Source organism: Schistocerca piceifrons, chromosome 2 (assembly GCF_021461385.2).
Source record: "Schistocerca piceifrons isolate TAMUIC-IGC-003096 chromosome 2, iqSchPice1.1, whole genome shotgun sequence".
NCBI lineage: Eukaryota > Metazoa > Arthropoda > Insecta > Orthoptera > Acrididae > Schistocerca > Schistocerca piceifrons.
In genome coordinates this window covers 1,023,873,406-1,023,893,519 of record NC_060139.1, presented here as the reverse complement: position 1 = coordinate 1,023,893,519, position 20,114 = coordinate 1,023,873,406, and the positions used below count along the sequence as shown (strand labels likewise).

At 38.6% G+C, this 20,114-nt stretch overlaps 1 protein-coding gene across 2 annotated transcripts in view; it reads left to right on the top strand.

Moving 5' to 3' along the window:
• The window catches only part of LOC124776437 (dyslexia-associated protein KIAA0319-like protein), a 154,083-nt gene that overhangs the window by 28,825 nt on the left and 105,144 nt on the right, over positions 1–20,114 (top strand). For both annotated transcript variants that reach the window (XM_047251436.1, XM_047251435.1), the window contains exon 4: positions 6,823–7,004. In XM_047251436.1, the coding sequence (XP_047107392.1) occupies positions 6,823–7,004 (182 nt within the window). The remainder of the gene's footprint in view (positions 1–6,822; positions 7,005–20,114) is intronic.

Below are 20,114 nucleotides of genomic sequence, written 5' to 3'. Positions count from 1 at the left end.
GAGCCACCAGTTTAGTGGTGTCACATATTCATTTGCCTAGCACTATTAAAAGAACCACATTTATTCTTCTTTCACAAGACGTCGCCAAACATTGCCGTGTAACTTTCTGACACTCACTCTTCCATTCTTAGTGCAGCACGTAGTGTGTTACTGAAAAGCCATATAAAGAATTTCATGGGAGTCTGAACTATATTTAACTCAGTGCTTCTTTGAGAAGTACAGACATCTGGAAATCATGTGGCAAATAAGTCTGTGGAGTATGGAAATATTCAAATTTAATGTCTGTGGTTGTAGGGGTTGTTGCATGTTCCTTCTTGGTGCAACAAAACAGCTGCAGACAACTATCCACATCGTACCAGATGATGATTTAGGAAGTCTGAGTATGAAATGCTAGTGATAATAGTTCCAAGTTTATCGCATTTTTGTCCCAAAAGAGGGTCAACACAAGCTTCTATGCTAATGGTTGTGTTTGTAATTTTTTCTCCTTGCCCCCCTCCCTGTCCCCCTCCCCTTTTTTAAGAGGAATTGTGTCATTTCTTACCAATTCTTTCTAGTTGATGGCAGTGGACTCTGATTTCATAACCTGTGGTGATTCATGTAAGGAAGGCATCACCTTCTTGTTTGTTGAATAGAAGATGTTTACATGCATCAACATGTTACTGTTTTAATTTGGGAGTACATTGCTGGGGCATGTGTTCTACAGGTGTCTTGTGAAATCATGTCGTATCATGTATAATGTGGTGTGCTGAACCGTGAGTAGTGTTTACATTTGCTATGCTGTCGACCAGTGTCACTTGGCAGTTGGACATCAAGCTGGTTTCAACAATTGCATTCATTTGTTAAGTGGCAATATGATATGCCTGACCTGAATGCAGATTATATGTCATAGATGTCACATCATTTGCTAACTTTGAACTCCATTTGTATACTTGATGCTGTAACAGATGCGTGTCGTTATAGAGGACATTAACTGTGAAATGAATTTCAATAGGTTTCTCATCATAATAGTCCTTATCTGTAGCTGAATTGTTATCACGGCTCACTTTGATATGGGGGGCCTGGGCTCGATTCCCAGTAATGCCAGGAATTTTTCCATGGTATGGAGACCGGTACAGTGTGCATTCAGCATTCTGAGGCCAACAGGTGGCTTACTTGACCAATTAGCGGCAGTTCCAATGTCAACAAACCCAACAGCAACCAGGAGAATGGTGTGCTCACTACATGCCCCTCCATGCTGCATGTGATGACGCCATTGGTAGAGGATGGCATGGCGGTCATTCAGACCTGTCTAAGATGAGAACGCAGAACTTTATCTTTTATCTCACCTTAATTAAGCAGAAACTGAATTACAGGACAGTATTCATCCCTGGTCAAAAAGCTAGTGGGGAAGCTATAATGGCACTGCTTAGTCAACGGAGCTTGTGCATCTACACAATGCTGCTACGTAGTTACCCTCAAGTAAACTCACAGCTGGTGATACATAAGTTTTCCCAACAACCTGTAGGTAAAGAGAAGCAGGCAATTTTTCAAAGAGAAGCTGTTTGTTGGGGAACAAACATTCAAAGAACATTATTTTTCTACATGATTTTCCTCAATCACTACTCGCATAGAATTATAGTAATTAGTACATCTATGATTAGTTTCTCTCATTTGTACAAGAGGACTATTTTTTAAGTAAACAGCATTAAATTACCCCAGTTCAGCCGTTAGTGGTTCTGTCTTTGTGAACAGAAAGTAAATGAATATGCTGGTGCTGATTAGAATTGTCAAAACCTGTCAAGTCTTTATAATTAGGAATGAATTGGTTTGATGATGTCAAAACTGAGACAGCAACATCAATTGTTGATGATTTATGCTTTGACAATGTTAGAAATGGCCTGAAGCCTGTTTCTGTGCCTGACATAAGACATTCTAAAAGGCTATAAAGCTGTAATTTGTTGATTTTCAAACATATATAAGCTCTGCAGAGCTGAACTCTTTATGCTTAACTGCACAATTGTCTGGTCATAATGCCATCTGACAGCTGCTGAAGCTCACAGAATCATACTGATGTGTATTATATAAATTGTACTGCAGAAGAGTTGGTACTATGTGTTGCTTTTTTAAAACTATTGACCACAGCTTGTCTAATTTCAGTCCTTCCCCTCTTCTGTTTAAGTTTTAATTTCAGTGGCCTCTCCATACATCCTAGGAGCATGATGGCCAAGAATAAATCTGCTTATTGGTTTCGTTATGTTGAAGACATTTTCTTTGCATGGCCTCATGGAGAAAATAAATTTCAAAATTTTCTCAGTTTTATGACTGATACTGGTAATTTTTGAGAACATTTCTCATGGAGAACGGCTGTTTTTCTTAGTATTTTAAAATGAACACAAAAAGTCTCGACTGCAAGAAACCTTTATTTTTATGGTTACTGGTTTCGCTCAGTTACTGACCGTCTTCAGCCCTCATAATGCATTGGTAGGTGGTGGCAGTGAATGGAGCAGGCATTACAAACTCAACGAATGTCAACTGCATGACTAGTTCACTGCCACTGCCTACCAACTTAGTATGAGGTCTGAAGATAGTCAGTAACTGACCGAAACTGGTAGCCGCAAAAATAAAGATTTCTTGCGATTGAGACTGTTTATGTTCATTTTGAATAATATTAATTTTGAAATGATGTTCACAATGTAAAATGAGAAAGGAGACCAAATTTCATTTCTGGATGTACAGTTACTTAGAAAAGTGATGAAATTTTAGGACACAAAATCTACAGAAAGCCTACTCGTGTAGACAGATACCTTAACAAAAATTTCTGTTATCACCCTAAGCAAAAAAGAGGAGTAATAAAGGCATTAGTGTGCTGGGCTAAAAGAATCTGTGGACCACAATTTTAGGTGGAAGAAATTGGTTCATTTAATAATTATTTTTAGAAGAAATGGCTGCTTTGACAAAAGGCTAAATTAGGTGCTACATCTAAAGAATCTGGTTTTTCTGACAAAAAAACAACGAGCTAAATTGAATGTTTTCCTTACATTCTTCCATCAGCAGAATACTAACAGGACATGGTATTGTCACAGTGCTCAAACTGACAAGAATTATGCGCAAATACTTGGATACTCCAAAAGACCAACACCCACTGCATGCCATGGCAGGAGCATACAAAACGTATTACACTTGTGGCCGAATGTACTTAGGAACTACTAAAAGAAGTGTCAACAAAGGAGCCATCATCGCTTGGGCAACAAGGATAAATTAGAAGTAGCAGATCATGCACTGGGGCAAGCACTCCGTCTTCAGGCCACGAGTGGCCTACCGGGAGCATCCGACCGCTGTGTCATCCTCAGTGGAGGATGCGGATAGGAGGGGCGTGTGGTCAGCACACTGCTCTCCCATATGCACTGGGGCAAGGGAGCCATCAAATTCTTCTTCTTCTTCTTCTCTACTTCATTTACCTTCTTCACCACTTCTTGGAGTAGGCTTACAGCCTGTTCTGTCTTCACTGAAGCTATGAGTGCCTTGGCCATGCTACATCTGTCTTTCCTATTCATTTATAATTGATTACTTGTCTAATTAGTCCGTCTTCCCACATTCTGGTGATTTATTGTTTCCATTTTATGGTTCATCGTTTTATTTTTTCATTTATAGAGCAAATATTATGTTCTTCGGTTCTATTCTCCAATACTGTAGTTCTATCAAGATCCAGCCATTACTATGTTAGGATGAACAGAGAAGCAATAGAAACTAAAAAAAAAACATGAAAACAACTTTAACAGAACAAAAGGAAGACTGGATTTAGATAAGTTGTGTACATTAGTGCCAAATGAAATCGTGTCAAAACACAGTTGTTGTGAAGTAAGAAATAAACAGTGGAAAATTAATGAACGTCTTTGTAGCCTCTTAGGGTGTGTCCAGCATTAGAGAGGAAACATTAGGCACAGAAATGTGCTTTGGACCATCACGTAATACCCATAGAGCAGTAATCACTGAAGATATAAATATTGGCAATGAAAGTCTGCATTGTGCAACCTCACCAGATTTCCTTATTTTCAATTCATCAGCCAGATGTTACTGTTGGTTTCTGCTCCTTTTTTTGTCAACTGTAACCCTCACTATGTATCAGTTGGCAAGGAGACACATGCAGGAACAGTATTGGAATTAACAAAGCAGCAGTTCAACAATTATTCCTAACAATGACAATTTTTTTACAGAATTGTGAAACAATGTAACTACAATGAGTCATTATACACTAAGGTGACAAAAGTCATGGGATAGCAATTTGAACATATACAGATGGTGGGGGTATTGCATACACAGTGTATAAAAGGGCAGTGCAGTGGCAGAGCTGACATTTTTACTCAGGTGATTTATGTGAAAACATTTCCAACGTAATTATGGATGCCCGATGTTAATTATCAGACTATGAATGTGGAATGGTAGTTGGAGATAGATGCATGGGGCATTCTGTTTCAGAAACCCTTAGGGAATTAAATATTCCAAGATCCACAGTGTCAAGAGTGTGCCAAGAATACTAAATTTTAGGCATTATCTCTTACCATGAACAATGCGGCAGTTGACAGTTATCATTTAACAACCGAAAGCAGCGACATTTGTGTTGAGTTGTCACTGCTAACATGCAAGCAACATCATCTGAAATAATTGCAAAAATCAATGTAGGACATTCACCATCTGTTAGGCCAACATGGCGAAATTGATGAGCTGTGCCAGCAGGTGACCAACGTAAATGCCTTTGCTAACAGCACAACTTCGCCTGCAGTTCCTCTCCTGGGCTTGTGACCATGTCAGTTGGATGCTAGACTACTGGAAAACTGTGGTCTAATCAGATGAAACCTGGTTTAAATTGATAACAGCTGATGGAAGGGTTCACGTGTGACACAGACACCACAAAACCATGGAACCAAGTTGTCAACAAGGCACTGTCCAAACCGGTGGAGGTTGCATAATAGTGTGGGCTGCATTTACATGGTCCAACTGAACCATTCACTGACTGGAAATAGGTATGATTGGCTACTTGGAGACAATTTAGAGCCATTCATGAACTTGATGTTCCCAAACAGCTATGGAATTTTTATCAAACAATGGAAAATCCAGGATGGAATGTAACAATACCACAGAAGGAAAGTTGCTACTCACCGTATAGCGGAGATGCTGAGTCGCGACAGGCACAATAAAAAGATTCACACAATTAAAGCTTTCGGCCATTAAGGTCTTTGTCAGCAGTAGACACACATACACACACGAGCACACACACACACACACTCACATAAATGCCACTTGCACACACATCTGCAGTCTCGGAGAGCAGTGTGGTCTCAGCTCTCTGAGACTGCAGATGTATGTGCAAGTTGCGTTTATGGAATTTTTATGGATGACAAAATTGTTTGCTGTGAGTTTGAAGAACATTCTGGACAATTCAAGCAAATGATTTGGCCACTCAGATAGCCTAACATGAATCCTATTGAACATTGGACATAATTAAGAGGGCAGTTTGTGCTCAAAATTTTGCACCGGTGACACTTTTGCAATTATGGATGGGTATAGAGGCAACATGGCTCAGTATTTCTGCAGAAGGCTTCCAGTGGCTTGTTGAGCCCATTCCACATCGAGCTGCTGCACTACACGAGGCAAAAGGAAGTCCAATACAATATTAGGAGGTATCCCATGACTTTTGTCACATCAGTGTAAATTAACCAGTGAACACTTTATGTTATTTTTTTTATGCTTACTCATTTGTGTTCTTGCACAACACCAACACCACATTTAGTTGCAGAATATGGCTGATGACTGATTAAATATATATTTTGTTGTCAGTAATTGTTTTTCCATGACACGTGGATATAATGAAAACACAGATTTTTGGGTAAAAGTGTACTTACGGTGTCAGCAGCTATCCTGTTCCCTGCTTTGGAAATTGTAATGGTTGGTAACGTTCATGTGATGAATCGTGGGAAGTCAGTAAAACAAATTGTGAGTAAGATACAGGTAGCCAAAGAAATTTATATTCTTAATTTTCTATGGTTTGTAAATAAAGTTAGCTGGTATTTTAGTCTGTTAGGTTAGAATTCAACCACGCCATCAGACTTTTTGGCAAAACTGGTAATAAGATGTACAAGAAGGTTATTGCAGTGATCATTGTATATCTTTGGGTATGCTACACATCCATCTATTATGGCAATCATATTTTTGTGTTGAAATTTGTTGGCTTTGCCAATTTACAAGCAAAATACACATTCCAACCTAACCTAGGCCTCGGGTTACACTATAGGTCAGTCCTTCAGAACATCTAGTTTTCTATTATTCACATTTGGTGGCTTTGCCAAATCACAAGCAAACTCTTACATTCCAAACTAACGTAGACTTCAGACTATGCTACCAGTCAGTCCTTAAGCACAACCAGTTTTCTTCCATTCACATTTGGTGGCTTAGCCAACTCACAACCAAACTGTCATTTTCCTACCTAATTTTTCCAGTCACCAAAGAAATACGAAAATCAGTAAGCGACCTAAAATTTACATATTTACTGTAGATCAGCGAACATTATTGCAGCACACTCCATATCGAAAACAAATGTAATCAAGTTATATCGTCTGTCAAAAGAAATCATTACATTCATTGATTCTCATTGATTGCTGTATACTATCACCTGATTTGCTACAACCAACATCAACAAACTACCAATATCAGCATGCATTGCAAGAGCCACCCACACGGTAAGTGCACTTAAGCCAATTTTTGTAATTCTGTTTTTAAACCGTACATAACTTCTGAATGAATAATGCTTGAGAAGGGAATTTCACCTTAATTGTTCATTTTGAACAGAGACATGGAAGCTGCAGAAACACGGTATGCGGAGCCCGTAGAGCGTAATTGTGAAGTGGGCATTATATTGGATTGTCCAGTTAATGAAGAATGTTTGCCAGTTGGGAAACATTCCCGCAATGGCATGTGTCAATGCATTGAAGGCTTCAGACGAAATGAGTCAGGTCTTTGTGAACAGTATGGTAAGTATAACAGATATTAGTTGTTATCATCCATGGTGCATAGGTTTCAGTGTTGTGTCCTCCTTATATAACTGGATCACATTGAATTTGCATTATGCATGCTTACATACTTGTTATATTACCAAATATTATCAGTCACACTCCTTAAATAAAAAAGGAAGTAAGGTTAGGGTTCAACACCCTGTCAGCTGTGAGATAAATAAGAAAGGGAGGGCCCCTCTGCTGCAAGTCAAAAAATAATGTTGTCATTTGACACGTAGCAGCAGGGAAGTCTCCCAAATTTATACTTGTCATAGAGGCGCATACAAGAGAGAGATGTGTCTTTGAAATCCTCACTAGTGTGTAAACTATTTCTATCAGCAGCTGTTGAGTATCATTGAAAGCTCACAGATAGGATGCAGTAGGTGTGAGTACACTGAATGAGTCGTCTTTATGTTCATACAATGAAACGAGCAGTCTGACTGATGGACCACCTTCTGGACTTCCCTGTTTGGTGGTAGCTTCTTGCAATTAACAGCATTCAGTGAGACTACCTGAGGTATTGACATCCGAAAACTGTGTAAATTGGGCAATGTGATCTCCAATGTTTTGGAAATCAGAAACTCTCTGTTATTGCAGAGGTTGTGCCAGTTAAATCCTACAGGTACTCACACAGTAACTGAAAGATGTCCTCTAGCGAATAAGATAAACTTGATTCATTGGAATTGCTGGAATGACGTGAGATACAATTTGACATTTTTGTGGCTTTGTCATTGCTGAAGATTGCAGTGTGATGCCACTACACATAGACATCTACAATACATGTATTCTCTGAAAACCAATATGAAGTGCATGGCATGTGGTACATACAGTTGTACCAGTTATTAAGGTTTTTTCCCATTCCATTCATGAATGGAGTACGGGAAGAAAAATTGGTTAAATGCAAGTACATGTATTCTGTAATTAGTCTAATCTTGTCTCATTATCACTATGGGAGTATATTCCTAGTTACAGAAACTTTCTAAGTGAGTTTTCACTTGATAATTTGCATCTGTCTTCAAGCATCTCCCAGTTCAGTTCTTTATGCATTTCTCCCATGTGTCAAACATATCTGTGACCATTTGTGGTACCATTCTGTGTATCCATTCAACATTCCCTGTTACTCTTATTTGACAGGAGTCCCATACACTTGAGTAATATTCTAGAATGGGTTGCTGGAGTCTTTTCTATGGAGCCTCCTCTGTAGACTGATTGCATTTCCCCAGTATTATACCAGTGAACTGCATTCTATCACTTGCTTTACCTACGACAGAGACTATGTGTTTGTTCCATTTTGTATCCTCACAAATTGTTACACACGGCTATTTGCACGAGTTGACCAATTTCGACTATGACTCATTGATGTTATAATCATAGAATTCTACATATTTTTATTTTGTGGTGCAAAGTTTTACACCTCTGGGCATTTAAAGCAGTTTGACGTTGCACAACTTTGAAATCTTATTATGATATGACAGTATATATACAACTTCTTTCAGACAGTGCTTCGCTATAGATAAATACATTATCTGAATCTGAGGTTACTATTAATACTGTCTCTGTGGTCATTAGTATACATAATGAACAACAAAGGTCCCACATACTTCCATAGGGCATACCCAAGTTCCTTACACGGCTGTTGACAACTCTTACTGCATCCTCCTTACCAAAAAAATCCATAATACAGTCACAAATTTCACTTGATACTCCATGAGCATAACTGAAGTGCACATAAAGGGTCCATGCATGATCAAACAGTTTGTTAACCTATATTATGTTTGCCAAACATTTGACCACTTGCAGTGCAGTTTGACGCGTTTGCCAAGAATAGGTCATGTTTGACATGTTTGTGGAAATTTTTATTGACAGAAAGTTTGACAAGGTAGCGAGTGTTGTTTTTGTCAATGTTTTGCTGCATATTTTTAGTGAAAAATTGTTTTATTGCAGTTTATCACACTGTATCGTGAGTTTCCAAACTGTGGAGACTACGATCAAGGATAAAAACAAAATAACACTGACAATTACCAAAATGGCAGAGGGATCATACCTTTCCAAGGCATATATGATAAAGGAAGAGGTTATGAACAAAATCAATATTTTACACGTAACTTACAAGAGGGAGTGCCTTGAAATAAAAGAAACTGACATTTTCTGCTTATGAACCTGAACAACGTCTGCTTCAAAATGAGGTTAAACTGACAAACTCTGTTTGTATGTGTGCAGGCTTGTTTGACAAATCTGTGGCTAGATAAGGGCATGCTTGACAAATAAGTTTGCTCATTTATGGGACCTTGATGGTGCCGAGATTTGAAGGGATAAAGTGCTATAAAGTAAAAATAGACAACACTTGACACTCTTCATTCTGTTGCCTTATACCGCTTATAAGAAAGTGGCTTCACCCAGAACACTATTTGACAATGCTGCTTGCATCTTTGATTAGTTATCTGGATGCAGAAACTCTCAATTGTTTCTAGTGGCAGACTGTTTAAAGGATTGCCCTTGCTGTTGGGTTGGGACTGCAGACAGACACACGTACGTTGTATCTGTTGTATTTCTTGTGGGTGCCTTGCAATGTTTATACAGTAAACTTGCACTCTCAGAGTCAGACCAAAAAAGCAGCTTTTCACTCAGAATCCAATAACACGTAGTTGCATACCCATTTTGTGACCAATGAGCTTACTGTAAAGACTGAATGTGCTTCTTCACTATACACACCATATATTCAAGACTTTGTGCCTTTTTGAGTTATAAGTCTTTGGCTTCCAATGGGATTTATATTACACCAGAAAGTGTTATAATGGGAGTTGGATTTCTTGAGAATAAGAAGTTGGGGCATAAAGTGAAATGCTATAAATAATTCAGCATTAGGATTATTATCCTCAGAATTATAGCCCAACCAGTGCTGGTAACAATAGTTTAGGTATAAATGGTGCTGTCAGAAGCAGAAGATGAGATGGAGAGAGTATATGAGGGGAAGTAAACTAAATTGCTGCTAGTATTGCAAACCCAATGCTCGAAAATCACAAGAGGAAGAGGTGTACTTGTAAAAGGCCAGGAGACATCGGCAGATAATTGCTGCAATACATGATTACATAATGGTGAAACAGAGATAGCGAAATCAGTCATTGTACTTTAAGCTTACACAGGAGTGAGTGTAGACTCTCATCAAAATTTAGTAATCAGGAGTATGTTGAAGTTGAAGAGGATCATCAGGAAGAATCAATGTATAAGCAATTGGGATACTGAAGTATTGATAAATAAAATGTCGTGTGACTAGGGCCTCCTGTTGGGTAGACTGTTCGCCGGGTGCAAGTCTTTCGATTTGACACCACTTCAGCGACTTGTGCATCAATGGGGATGAAATGATGATGATTAGGACAAACACAACACTCAGTCCCTAAGTGGTGAAAATCTCCGACCCAGCCAGGAATCAAACCCGGGCCCTTAGGATTGACATTCTGTCATGCTGACCACAGTCAGAGTTCTCTGTGGCTGAATTTACTGTGAGAGTAAATATGACAGCAGGTAATTCGTTTGAGAAAGACTTGACATCTCTAAAAAGGGTAATCACATAAGTTGGGCAGACAAATATAGATATGAGAACGCAGAGATTATGTCCTCCACGTAGATGCTGTGTTCCTTGACTTCTGTGAGGCATGTAATAAAGTTCCACACTGCCACCTAATGCACAAAATATGAGCTTAAGGAGAGTATCAGACAGCTGCATGGCTGAATTGGGGAGTTAACAAACAGAAGACAGCATGAGAATTTTCACAAATGATGCCATTTTATACAGAGAATTTGCAAAGCTAGAAAATTGTAGTGAAATGCAGGAAGACCTGCAGAGGATCAGAGCTTGGTGCAGGGACTGGCAGTTGATCCTCAACATAAACAAATGTAATGTATTGCCTATACATAGACAGAAATACCCATTATCATATGGTTACACGATTGCAGTACAATTACTGGATTCACGTACTTCCACAAAATATATAGGACTATGCCTACACAGCACTTTATGAAGTAGAACAACCACATGAAACTAATCGCAAGAGAGGCAGATTTCAGATTGAGGTTCAGTAGAAGAATTTTTACGAAATGTAGTTTGCCAGCAAGGGAGGTAGCTTACAAAATCCTTGTTCGACCAATACTTGAATATTGCTCATCAGCATGGGATTTGCACCAGATAGGATTGATAGAGAAAAATAGAGAAGAGCCAAAGAAGTGTAATGCACTTTTTTACAGGTTCACTGAGTAAGCACAAAAGTGTCGCAGAGATGGTCAGCCAATTACAGAGGCGGACACTGCAAGGGAAACATTCTGCAGCATGGTGTGATTTACTGTTAAAGTTCCAAGAGCTAGAGACTCAAAAAATATAGTAAATCCTCCAACATATATCTCGCAAAAAGACCATGAAGGTAAAATTAAGGAGATTTGAGCCCACACCAAGGCTTACCGCCAGTCATTCTTCCCGAAAACCATTCATGACTGGAACAGGAAATGGTGAAAGTGACAGAGTTACTCAAAGTGGTTTTCAGAGTATAGATATAGATGAGAAAAGTAACTGAAGAAATTGGGGGTAACCGAAAAATACTTCAATTGAGCAGCAAAAGAAGGAAATACAAAAATATTTGGGAAAAGAAAGGAGTACCCTCACAAGGCACTTATTAATAAAATTGGTAGGAAGTATAAGGGATAGATAAGGAAAGGAGATAAGGAAATTTATTGTCTATAATAGAACATACAGCCACCTGTAATTTTATTTTACATTTACCATAGCCTACTTTAGCCCATATGAACAGATACTCGTCTGCATTGAGCTGCTTCTTTCTTCTTGTAGACAGAGTAAATGACTTGTCTGTCACCAAAGTCCCATAAGGGACTTTAGCAAGGAGTCCTGTATTCTCTGCTATACTCCACGTCTTCCAGGCCAAAATATTAGTGTCTGGAAAAGCTTCAAAGCCACCATAGTTTGTGTGCTTGCCCCATACAACTGCCAAAGTAAGCTATGTACTGCTTCCAAACACAGCTTCCACGTCACAAGTAAACTGCATTCGTAGTCCACGAAACATATTAGGACCACCCATCAGTTGTTGCTTATTAGACTGTCCAGCCAGATCAATCTCAATGGCCCTCAATGTCTTGTAAATAGGTGCACTGCGCCGCCAGCGACGACAGTAACCACGTTGCAGAGGCATTGCTGAGGCACGTTAACAAAACGTGAACGTAGCAAGCCAACATCCAGGCAACGCCCAGAGCTAAGCTTCCACACTCCTCGACGTTTGCAGAGCGATGACGCTGCATGCTGCAGCTCTGACCGCTCCTGTCAGGCCGCTTATTGCTGATGTCACACCTCTTATCACAGCTGGTCACCGACTTTTAGCCTGGGCGAGGCCTAGTGGGTCAGAGAGTGTGTTTGAGTGTGGCCAGAGATGGACCACTCCTTCTAAGATTGGTGTGGATGAAAAAAGAATTAAGTTAATCAGAATAGATTGCTACTCACCTTACAGAGGAAGCGTTGAGGGGCAAACAGGCACATTTAAAAGTAGACTCTTTGAAAATGTGTTAGTGGTGCCACAGTGCCTGGAGATGACTGTGGCTATGTCTTTATAAGTTCTTCATGTTTAAAGAGTGTGTGTTCCTCTCTCATCTAATGAAAGAGTTTATCTAAAAGCTAATATTTTTCAACAGTATACTTTTAAATGTGTCTTTCTGCTGCACAACGCCTCCTCTATGCGGTGAATAGTAATCTGTTCTTATTCATATTTTTATCTAATTTTGGATTTTCCATTTTTAAAAAGATTTAGCGATAATTTATTAGCTACTGCTTGAAATTATAGACCTGATGTGCTGCTCAATTAAAGAGCTAATGTTGGATCTGTTTGAAGGTCACCACACGCCTGAAGTAAAGAATAAAATTGCTGCGTCAAAGACAGACATAGTCGTTACACCTGAAGGTATGGCTTTAAAACTACATGTACTTGATGTCATAAACCAGCCATTTATAGACCATCTCAGAAACCATATTTTGATTGGCTTTTAGAAGGAGATCATTCGTTGAAACCTGCTGGTAAGATTAAAATTCTGTCAATTAGCCTTATGTGTGATGAGATTCTCTCTGTTGTGGATTGGCAAGAGAGCCAACCCACTATGAGAGGAAGCCGAAAGGCATGCGTTTTAGCTCACGCAGGCTGGCGTGAGGTCTGGAACAGGACAATGAAATGAGACTAACAAAAAACGTACGTAGCTGCTGGAATACTTAACTTTAATCCATAATTGGTGAACATCGCTCTTGACGGTACATGTTTTACAGCATCAATAGTAACTGGTAATGGTGCCTTGCTAGGTCGTAGCAAATGACGTAGCTGAAGGCAATGCTAACTATAGTCTCGGCAAATGAGAGCGTATTTTGTCAGTGAACCATCGCTAGCAAAGTTGGCTGTACAACTGGGCGAGTGCTAGGAAGTCTCTCTAGACCTGCCGTGTGGCGGCGCTCGGTCTGCAATCACTGTTAGTGGCGACACGCGGGTCCGACGTATACTAACGGAGCGCGGCCGATTTAAAGGCTACCACCTAGCAAGTGTGGTGTCTGGCGGTGACACCACACTCTCTTCATGGCACGTATCACCAGATGCTATCATCAAAGTGTTTAAGAAGGGCTGCATGCCAAATGTGCTGGGTGCTAACAAGGACAATGAACTTTGGAAGGAGAGAGATGAAAATACTGACAGCAGTCAAACAAATACCCATAGTGAAGTTAAGAGTGGCATCAGTAAAGAATACGATTACAAGGCTGAATTTTTTGTGTACTTTATCTACATTGGTAGCATGACATAAATTTTTCCATTCCAATTTTCTCTCATTTTCCTCTTCAGAATTAAGGCTGCAGCTTATGTTTGGGCCAGTACAATATATGTTGTTGAAAAAGAAGGTTAATATATAATTTGTACAAGAAAAGATAGAGAGCAGTAGAAATGTAAGACCAACAGAGAAGTTTTTACCAAGGAAAATCACCAAATAGCCGTATGCTTTGAGTAGTTGTTTTGTTTAGATAGCCAGTTTCAGCATCTCAATAATACCATCTTCAGGCCCCTATGCACTCCGTTTACAGACAGTCAGATATATTGATCCTTGCATTCTGGAGCCGTCAGTATCTGGATTACATGAATTCATCTTTTGAGTGTTCACTTCGAAGACTTGACAACAACTGAACACACACCTCTTTCGTGTTCCAGTTGTGAATGGTTTACAGGAAGAAACATTGCTGGTAAGCCTCTGTGTGAGCTCGAACCTCCTGAAGTGAAAGAATTCTGTTAGCTTGGAGACTAATAGTATTTGTCAGGTGAGCAAGAAGGTTGTAAGAAGCAGACTAGAATAAGCAAAGAGAGCATTTCTTGCCAAAAGAAGTCTAGTAGTATCAAGCACAGTCTTTAATTTGAGAAAGAAATTTTTGAGAATATATGTCTAGAGTACATTAATGTATGGAAGTGAAACCAGAAAGGAAGAGATCTGAAGTGTGATGCTACAACAGGGTACCGAAAATTAAGCGTATAAAAATATGAGGAAATTCTCTCCAGGATTGACGAGAAAAGGACAGGGTAAGACATCAAGGGATAACTTCTGTGGTTTTAGATAGGCCGCAAAGACGAAACATTGTAGGGGAAGACAGAGACTGGAATATATACAGCAATTAGTTGAGGACACTGGGTGTAAATGCCATTCTGAAATGAAGAGAATGACACAGGAGGAGAAATCATGTCAGTCAGATTCAAACAAGTTAAAAGACTGATAGCCTTAAAAACATACAAGTGTTTGAGATTATTTGACAGTACCTCTGAAAATACGTGCTTGAAGATGCTTCAGACTGTTCAAAAATATTTGGTTTTTGTACTATACATTGCAAATGCAAGAAAATTTTTAACTATGTCCTCTCATAAGTTCATCTTATAGAAGTACAATTATTTATTTATCATTTGATGAACGGAGAAATACTAGACAACTATTTACAACAAATATATACATTTCTACACAGATATACATAATCTCAAGTTCGTAATGGGTTCATGGCTGTAAGTTCAGATTAGAAATCCAGTCAGAAGCTTCTGCAGACAAATTGTGAAGACCTCACATTGTTACTTTGTCCTTTTGAATGCTCCAAGGGAACATTGAAATGTTGTGCAATGTGCTGTTTGCTCCTCTTCTTCAAAGTCACATCCAGGTGAAGACTTCCATCCCCAATGGAAGGCATAAGCAGAACAGAGAGTACTACAAAAAAAGTACTGAAATGTCTTTCTACTATATATCCCTTCAAACCTGGGGGACTGATGACCTTAGCTGTTTAGTCCCCCTTAAACATCCCAACAACCACCACCACCCTTCAAACTTAAAGGTGAAGGGAAAGACTGTGTTGATGAACTAATTTTATTATGAAAAGTGTCCATCAAAAGCTATATAGCATCAGCAATAAGTGGCAAAATATATTATGCACGAGGAAAGTTGTAAAACCCCTAATTAGGAGTTTATAAAAGCATTTTTTTATTGTAATGAAATAAAATTCAGATTGGCAGATATGTCTTATGTCATTATACATCATGACAGTTGAAATTAATGATGCATATGTTACATGTGAGGTAATTCAGTTGACAAGATACACATTATACAATTTCTAGCTATTCTTTGTTATTCTGTCAAGTTGCATTATCTGTGCAACACTACCAAGCAAAATGCTGAAGAGCAGTTTAAAATCATCATATGCCAGAAAAGCCTAAAATTACACAGATATGATAATAAAAAATACTGGATGAAGTAATGACAGTAGTATGATATGATAATGAAGTGTTGAGTTGTCTCGAGGTGCACACAAAAGACAACGAAAACTTTGCTATCTTTTGGAAGAAAACCTTTGGTGAGCTAGAGAACACACACACACACACACACACACACACACACACACACACACACACACACACACACCTGTGCAGTTGCATTGTACATTGTACCGGCACGTACATTGAATTGGCATAATGTGTGTGTGTGTGTGGGGGGGGGGGGGGGCGCACACGCATGCACACACCCATGCAGGATTTCTTTCAAAAGTTAGAAAAGTTTTTGTGCTCTTTCGTGTCAGCATCTCAATGACTCAGTGACACTGCTATTGTGTGAGCAGTCTGCTTTACTCCTAGATATTTACATTTAACCAGAACTTTCCTCCAAGATACAATATTGATATTTATTATTAATTTGTTTTTGTTCATAAATGTCATACAGAACGAAAATGTGCAGAAGTAAACATACCAGTTATTCAATAAATGAATTTAGCTTATGAGAAATAGTATACAGTATTGGTAAACTAACGCATGAAAAATGTGTAGATATTAAGTACCAGTGTTAAGACTAATTTTTTTAAAGTATTTATTTATGTTATACTCTGTCACATTATTTCATGCTGATGTTGAAGCAATGGGTGATCTGCCGTCTCTTCTTGTTGCATGTCGCATGTCTTAACATGACTTCCTGCAGTGAGGATATCTCTCCTCATTGTCTAAAACGAATTCAGTTTTGGCTAACAGTGGTAATTTGGTTTTAATTTTGTGTATCACTATGTTGTAAAGTTCTCTTATTTTCTTGGTAAGTCTGATTGTCTCATTTTGCTTTAAATGTTTGTTATGTGAGAAATAACAGATAAACCTTAAGTATCATTAATGAATGTATGAATTTCATTGTACAAAAACAAGAAGTTTCATGTAATTGGAAAAGTGTGTTCTTTTCATTAATAATTCTTCAAAACTGAATTGAACATTTTAGTTAATGTTTTCAGTTAGTTAATAGATTTTACTATTACATGATAGGCTGGCTGTTAAGGGTACAGTTCTATCTTTACTTCTGTATATTTTCTGCTAACATTCAGTAAGATATATTTAGTGTACAGAATGTGTTTGTCTGTTTATGGTTTACTGTTATGGGTCTTATTTCACTGCCAATTAAAAAAAAAAAAAACCTATACATAAATGAAACTTACATTGCATTGTCTTTCAGAAGATATGTGCATTGTTAGTAGCCGTATATTTGTCAGCCACAACAAGAGCTTAATTAAAAGGCATAATTGCACATGCTATAGTAAAAAGTCTCCTATCAATGGAAATTAGTATTTTTGTAAGCTGGCTAGAAAGTAGCTGGTATGCCCTAGTGTTTGAAGCTATCGCCACTAACGATGCTGTCCCTGGTGCACTAGCCTGCTGAGGCCCAAAGAATTGGCCTAGACACATGAACGGTGCTAAACCTAGACAGAACTGTGCTCACAGCTGTCTCCGTTTATACCTGTGTGCTTAAAAATCTCAGAGACCAGTCAGTCTTCATAGGCTCCAGAATGCAGTTAGTCCAGAGGGTATCGGACTTTGGCTCACTAGGCCATCTGTAATGCAAATTGGTGAAAAGTTCATCCATAATTGTTCCTCTTAATGCAATCCCAGGTTATTTACCTTATGAGTATTGACAGCTGCATGGAATGAACATTGTATTGACCATTGATATCTATAGTGGCTGTTTTCTTTGTTCCTCAATTAAATGTAATGATGGGCTTTCCTCCCCATTTGTAATAGAGTCATCTATAGCTACATAGTACTCAAATATACCTATTTGAACCAGTAGTAAATAATCAGATTTTAACCTTTATTGAATTCATGTTTAATTTTTTGTAACAAGATGTAACTTTGTTGAGCATGAATTTTAGTATGTGGTGGAAGATGGGGTGTGTGTGTCAACAAAATGGGGACAGTTGGATGCATGACTGACTGATATACAAATCTAAAAAATACTGTTGAATGCCTAGATTAAAAAGAAAAAGCTCATCCTGAAGACAAATCTGGGGAATAAATAGGTGTATGCACTGGTGCTGAAGGGAAGAAAATGTCCGTCCAAACATAGTATCAGGAGGAATGTAAGGTTCAGGAAGTGATTAGAAATAATGGAAGGGATAAAGGTAACAACTCACTGAATGCTGCACTAGTTATCTATGGGCATATGAACAAGACCAACACATTACTAGCTCTTAAATGAACCCTTCTTTAGAGCTGTACATATACATCTTCATGGCTGCATTGTCCCAGTTGATTACATTGTGTCGGCACAATGTAGTTATGTAAAAGGAAACATTGTAGCCATAAGATGTAAAATGACAACACTGTAGCACAAAATATCTAAGTACACTATTGGTCCCCTGCTAGACTTTTACCATATCCAGCAGAAATGAATTCTCTTGTTGAATATTTGTCCAATTTTAAATTCAATTTTCATTACAAATGAATTTAGGAAAACCACAGTTTAAACGTGGTAGATGTTCCTAAAAGTCCAAATTACGCAATACAGATTCCCATGGTTGGCCAACACTACATAATTTGCTGCCCGCTCACTATTTCTGCCCCATATTCATCTAGTTCTTCCAATCTGGTGTCCCTGTTACCCCTCCAACTCTTCCATAGTGCTGTGCTTGATCAACTATGAAACACAGACTGCAGTGTCTTCTAGGGTCCAAGTCATGTAACAACAACTAATACGTAAATAGAAGACTGCAATCTCGATTCAGTTCAGTTGTCAAATCTGCTGATGTCTGTTGCTACCAACTCCACGGTGAGTGTTGCTGCTGTAACTCATTTTCGTGACAGCAAAATTTTTCTTCTTGTTTCATCTAAATGTGAGCATCAAGTTCTAAATCTGATTGCAAGCTGGTAACAGTTTTATCTGGTACTGTAATATATGACCAGTGACCGATTTACTCATTTGCAACCTGTTGTTGTTGTAGTGTTCAGTCCAGAGACTGGTTTGATGCAGCTCTCCATGCTACTCTATCCTGTGCAAGCTTCATCTCCAAGCCTACAGCAACCTACATACTTCTGAATCTGCTTAGTGTATTCATCTCTTGGTCTCCCTCTATGATTTTTACCCTCCACGCTGCCCTCCAATACTAAATTTGTGATCCCTTGATGCCTCAGAACATGTCCTATCAACCAATCCCTTCTTCTAGTCAAGTTGTGCCACAAATTTCTCTTCTCCCCAATTCTATTCAATACCTCCTCATTAATAACGTAATCTACCCATCTAATCTTCATCATTCTTCTGTAGCACTGAATTTCAATCTATTCCCTTCTTGTCTAAACTATTTATCGTCCATATTTCACTTCCATACATGGCTACACTCCGTACAAACACTTTCAGAAAAGACTTCCTCACACTTAAATCTGCACTCGATGTTAACAAATTTCTCTTCTTCAGAAATGCTTTCCTTACCATTGCCAGTCTACATTTTATATCCTCTCTACTTCGACCACCATCAGTTATTTTGCTCCTCAAATAGCAAAACACATTTACTACTTTAAGCATCTCATTTCCTAATCTAATTCCCACAGCATCACCTGATTTAATTCAAATACATTCCATTATCCTCGTTTTGCTTTATTTGATGTTCATCTTATATCCTTCTTTCAAGACACTGTCCATTCCATTCAACTGCCCTTCCAGGTCCTTTGCTGTCTCTGACAGAATTACAATGTCATCGGCAAACCTCAGAGTTTTTATTTCTTCTCCATGGATTTTAATTCCTGCTCCAAATTTTTCTTTTTGTTTCCTTCACTGCTTGCTCAATATACAGATTGAATAACATCAGGGATGGGCTACAATCCTGTCTCACTCCCTTCCCGACCACTGCTTCTCTTTCATGCCCCATCACTCTTATAACTGCCATCTGGTTTCTGTACAAATTGTAAATAGCCTTTCACTCCCTGTATTTGACCCCTGCTGCCTTAAGAATTTGAAAGAGAGTATTCCAGTCAACATTGTCAAAAACTTCCTCTAAGTCTACAAATGCTAGAAACATAGGTTTGCCTTTCCTTAATCTATCTTCTAAGATAAGTCATAGGGTCAGTATTGCCTCAGGTGTTCCAACATTTCTACAGAATCAAAACTGATCTTCCCCAAGGTCGACTTCTACCAGTTTTTCCATTTGTCTGTAAAGAATTCATGTTAGTATTTTGCAGCTGTGACTTATTAAACCGATAGTTTGGTAATTATCACAGCTGTCAACACCTGCTTTTGCAGTTG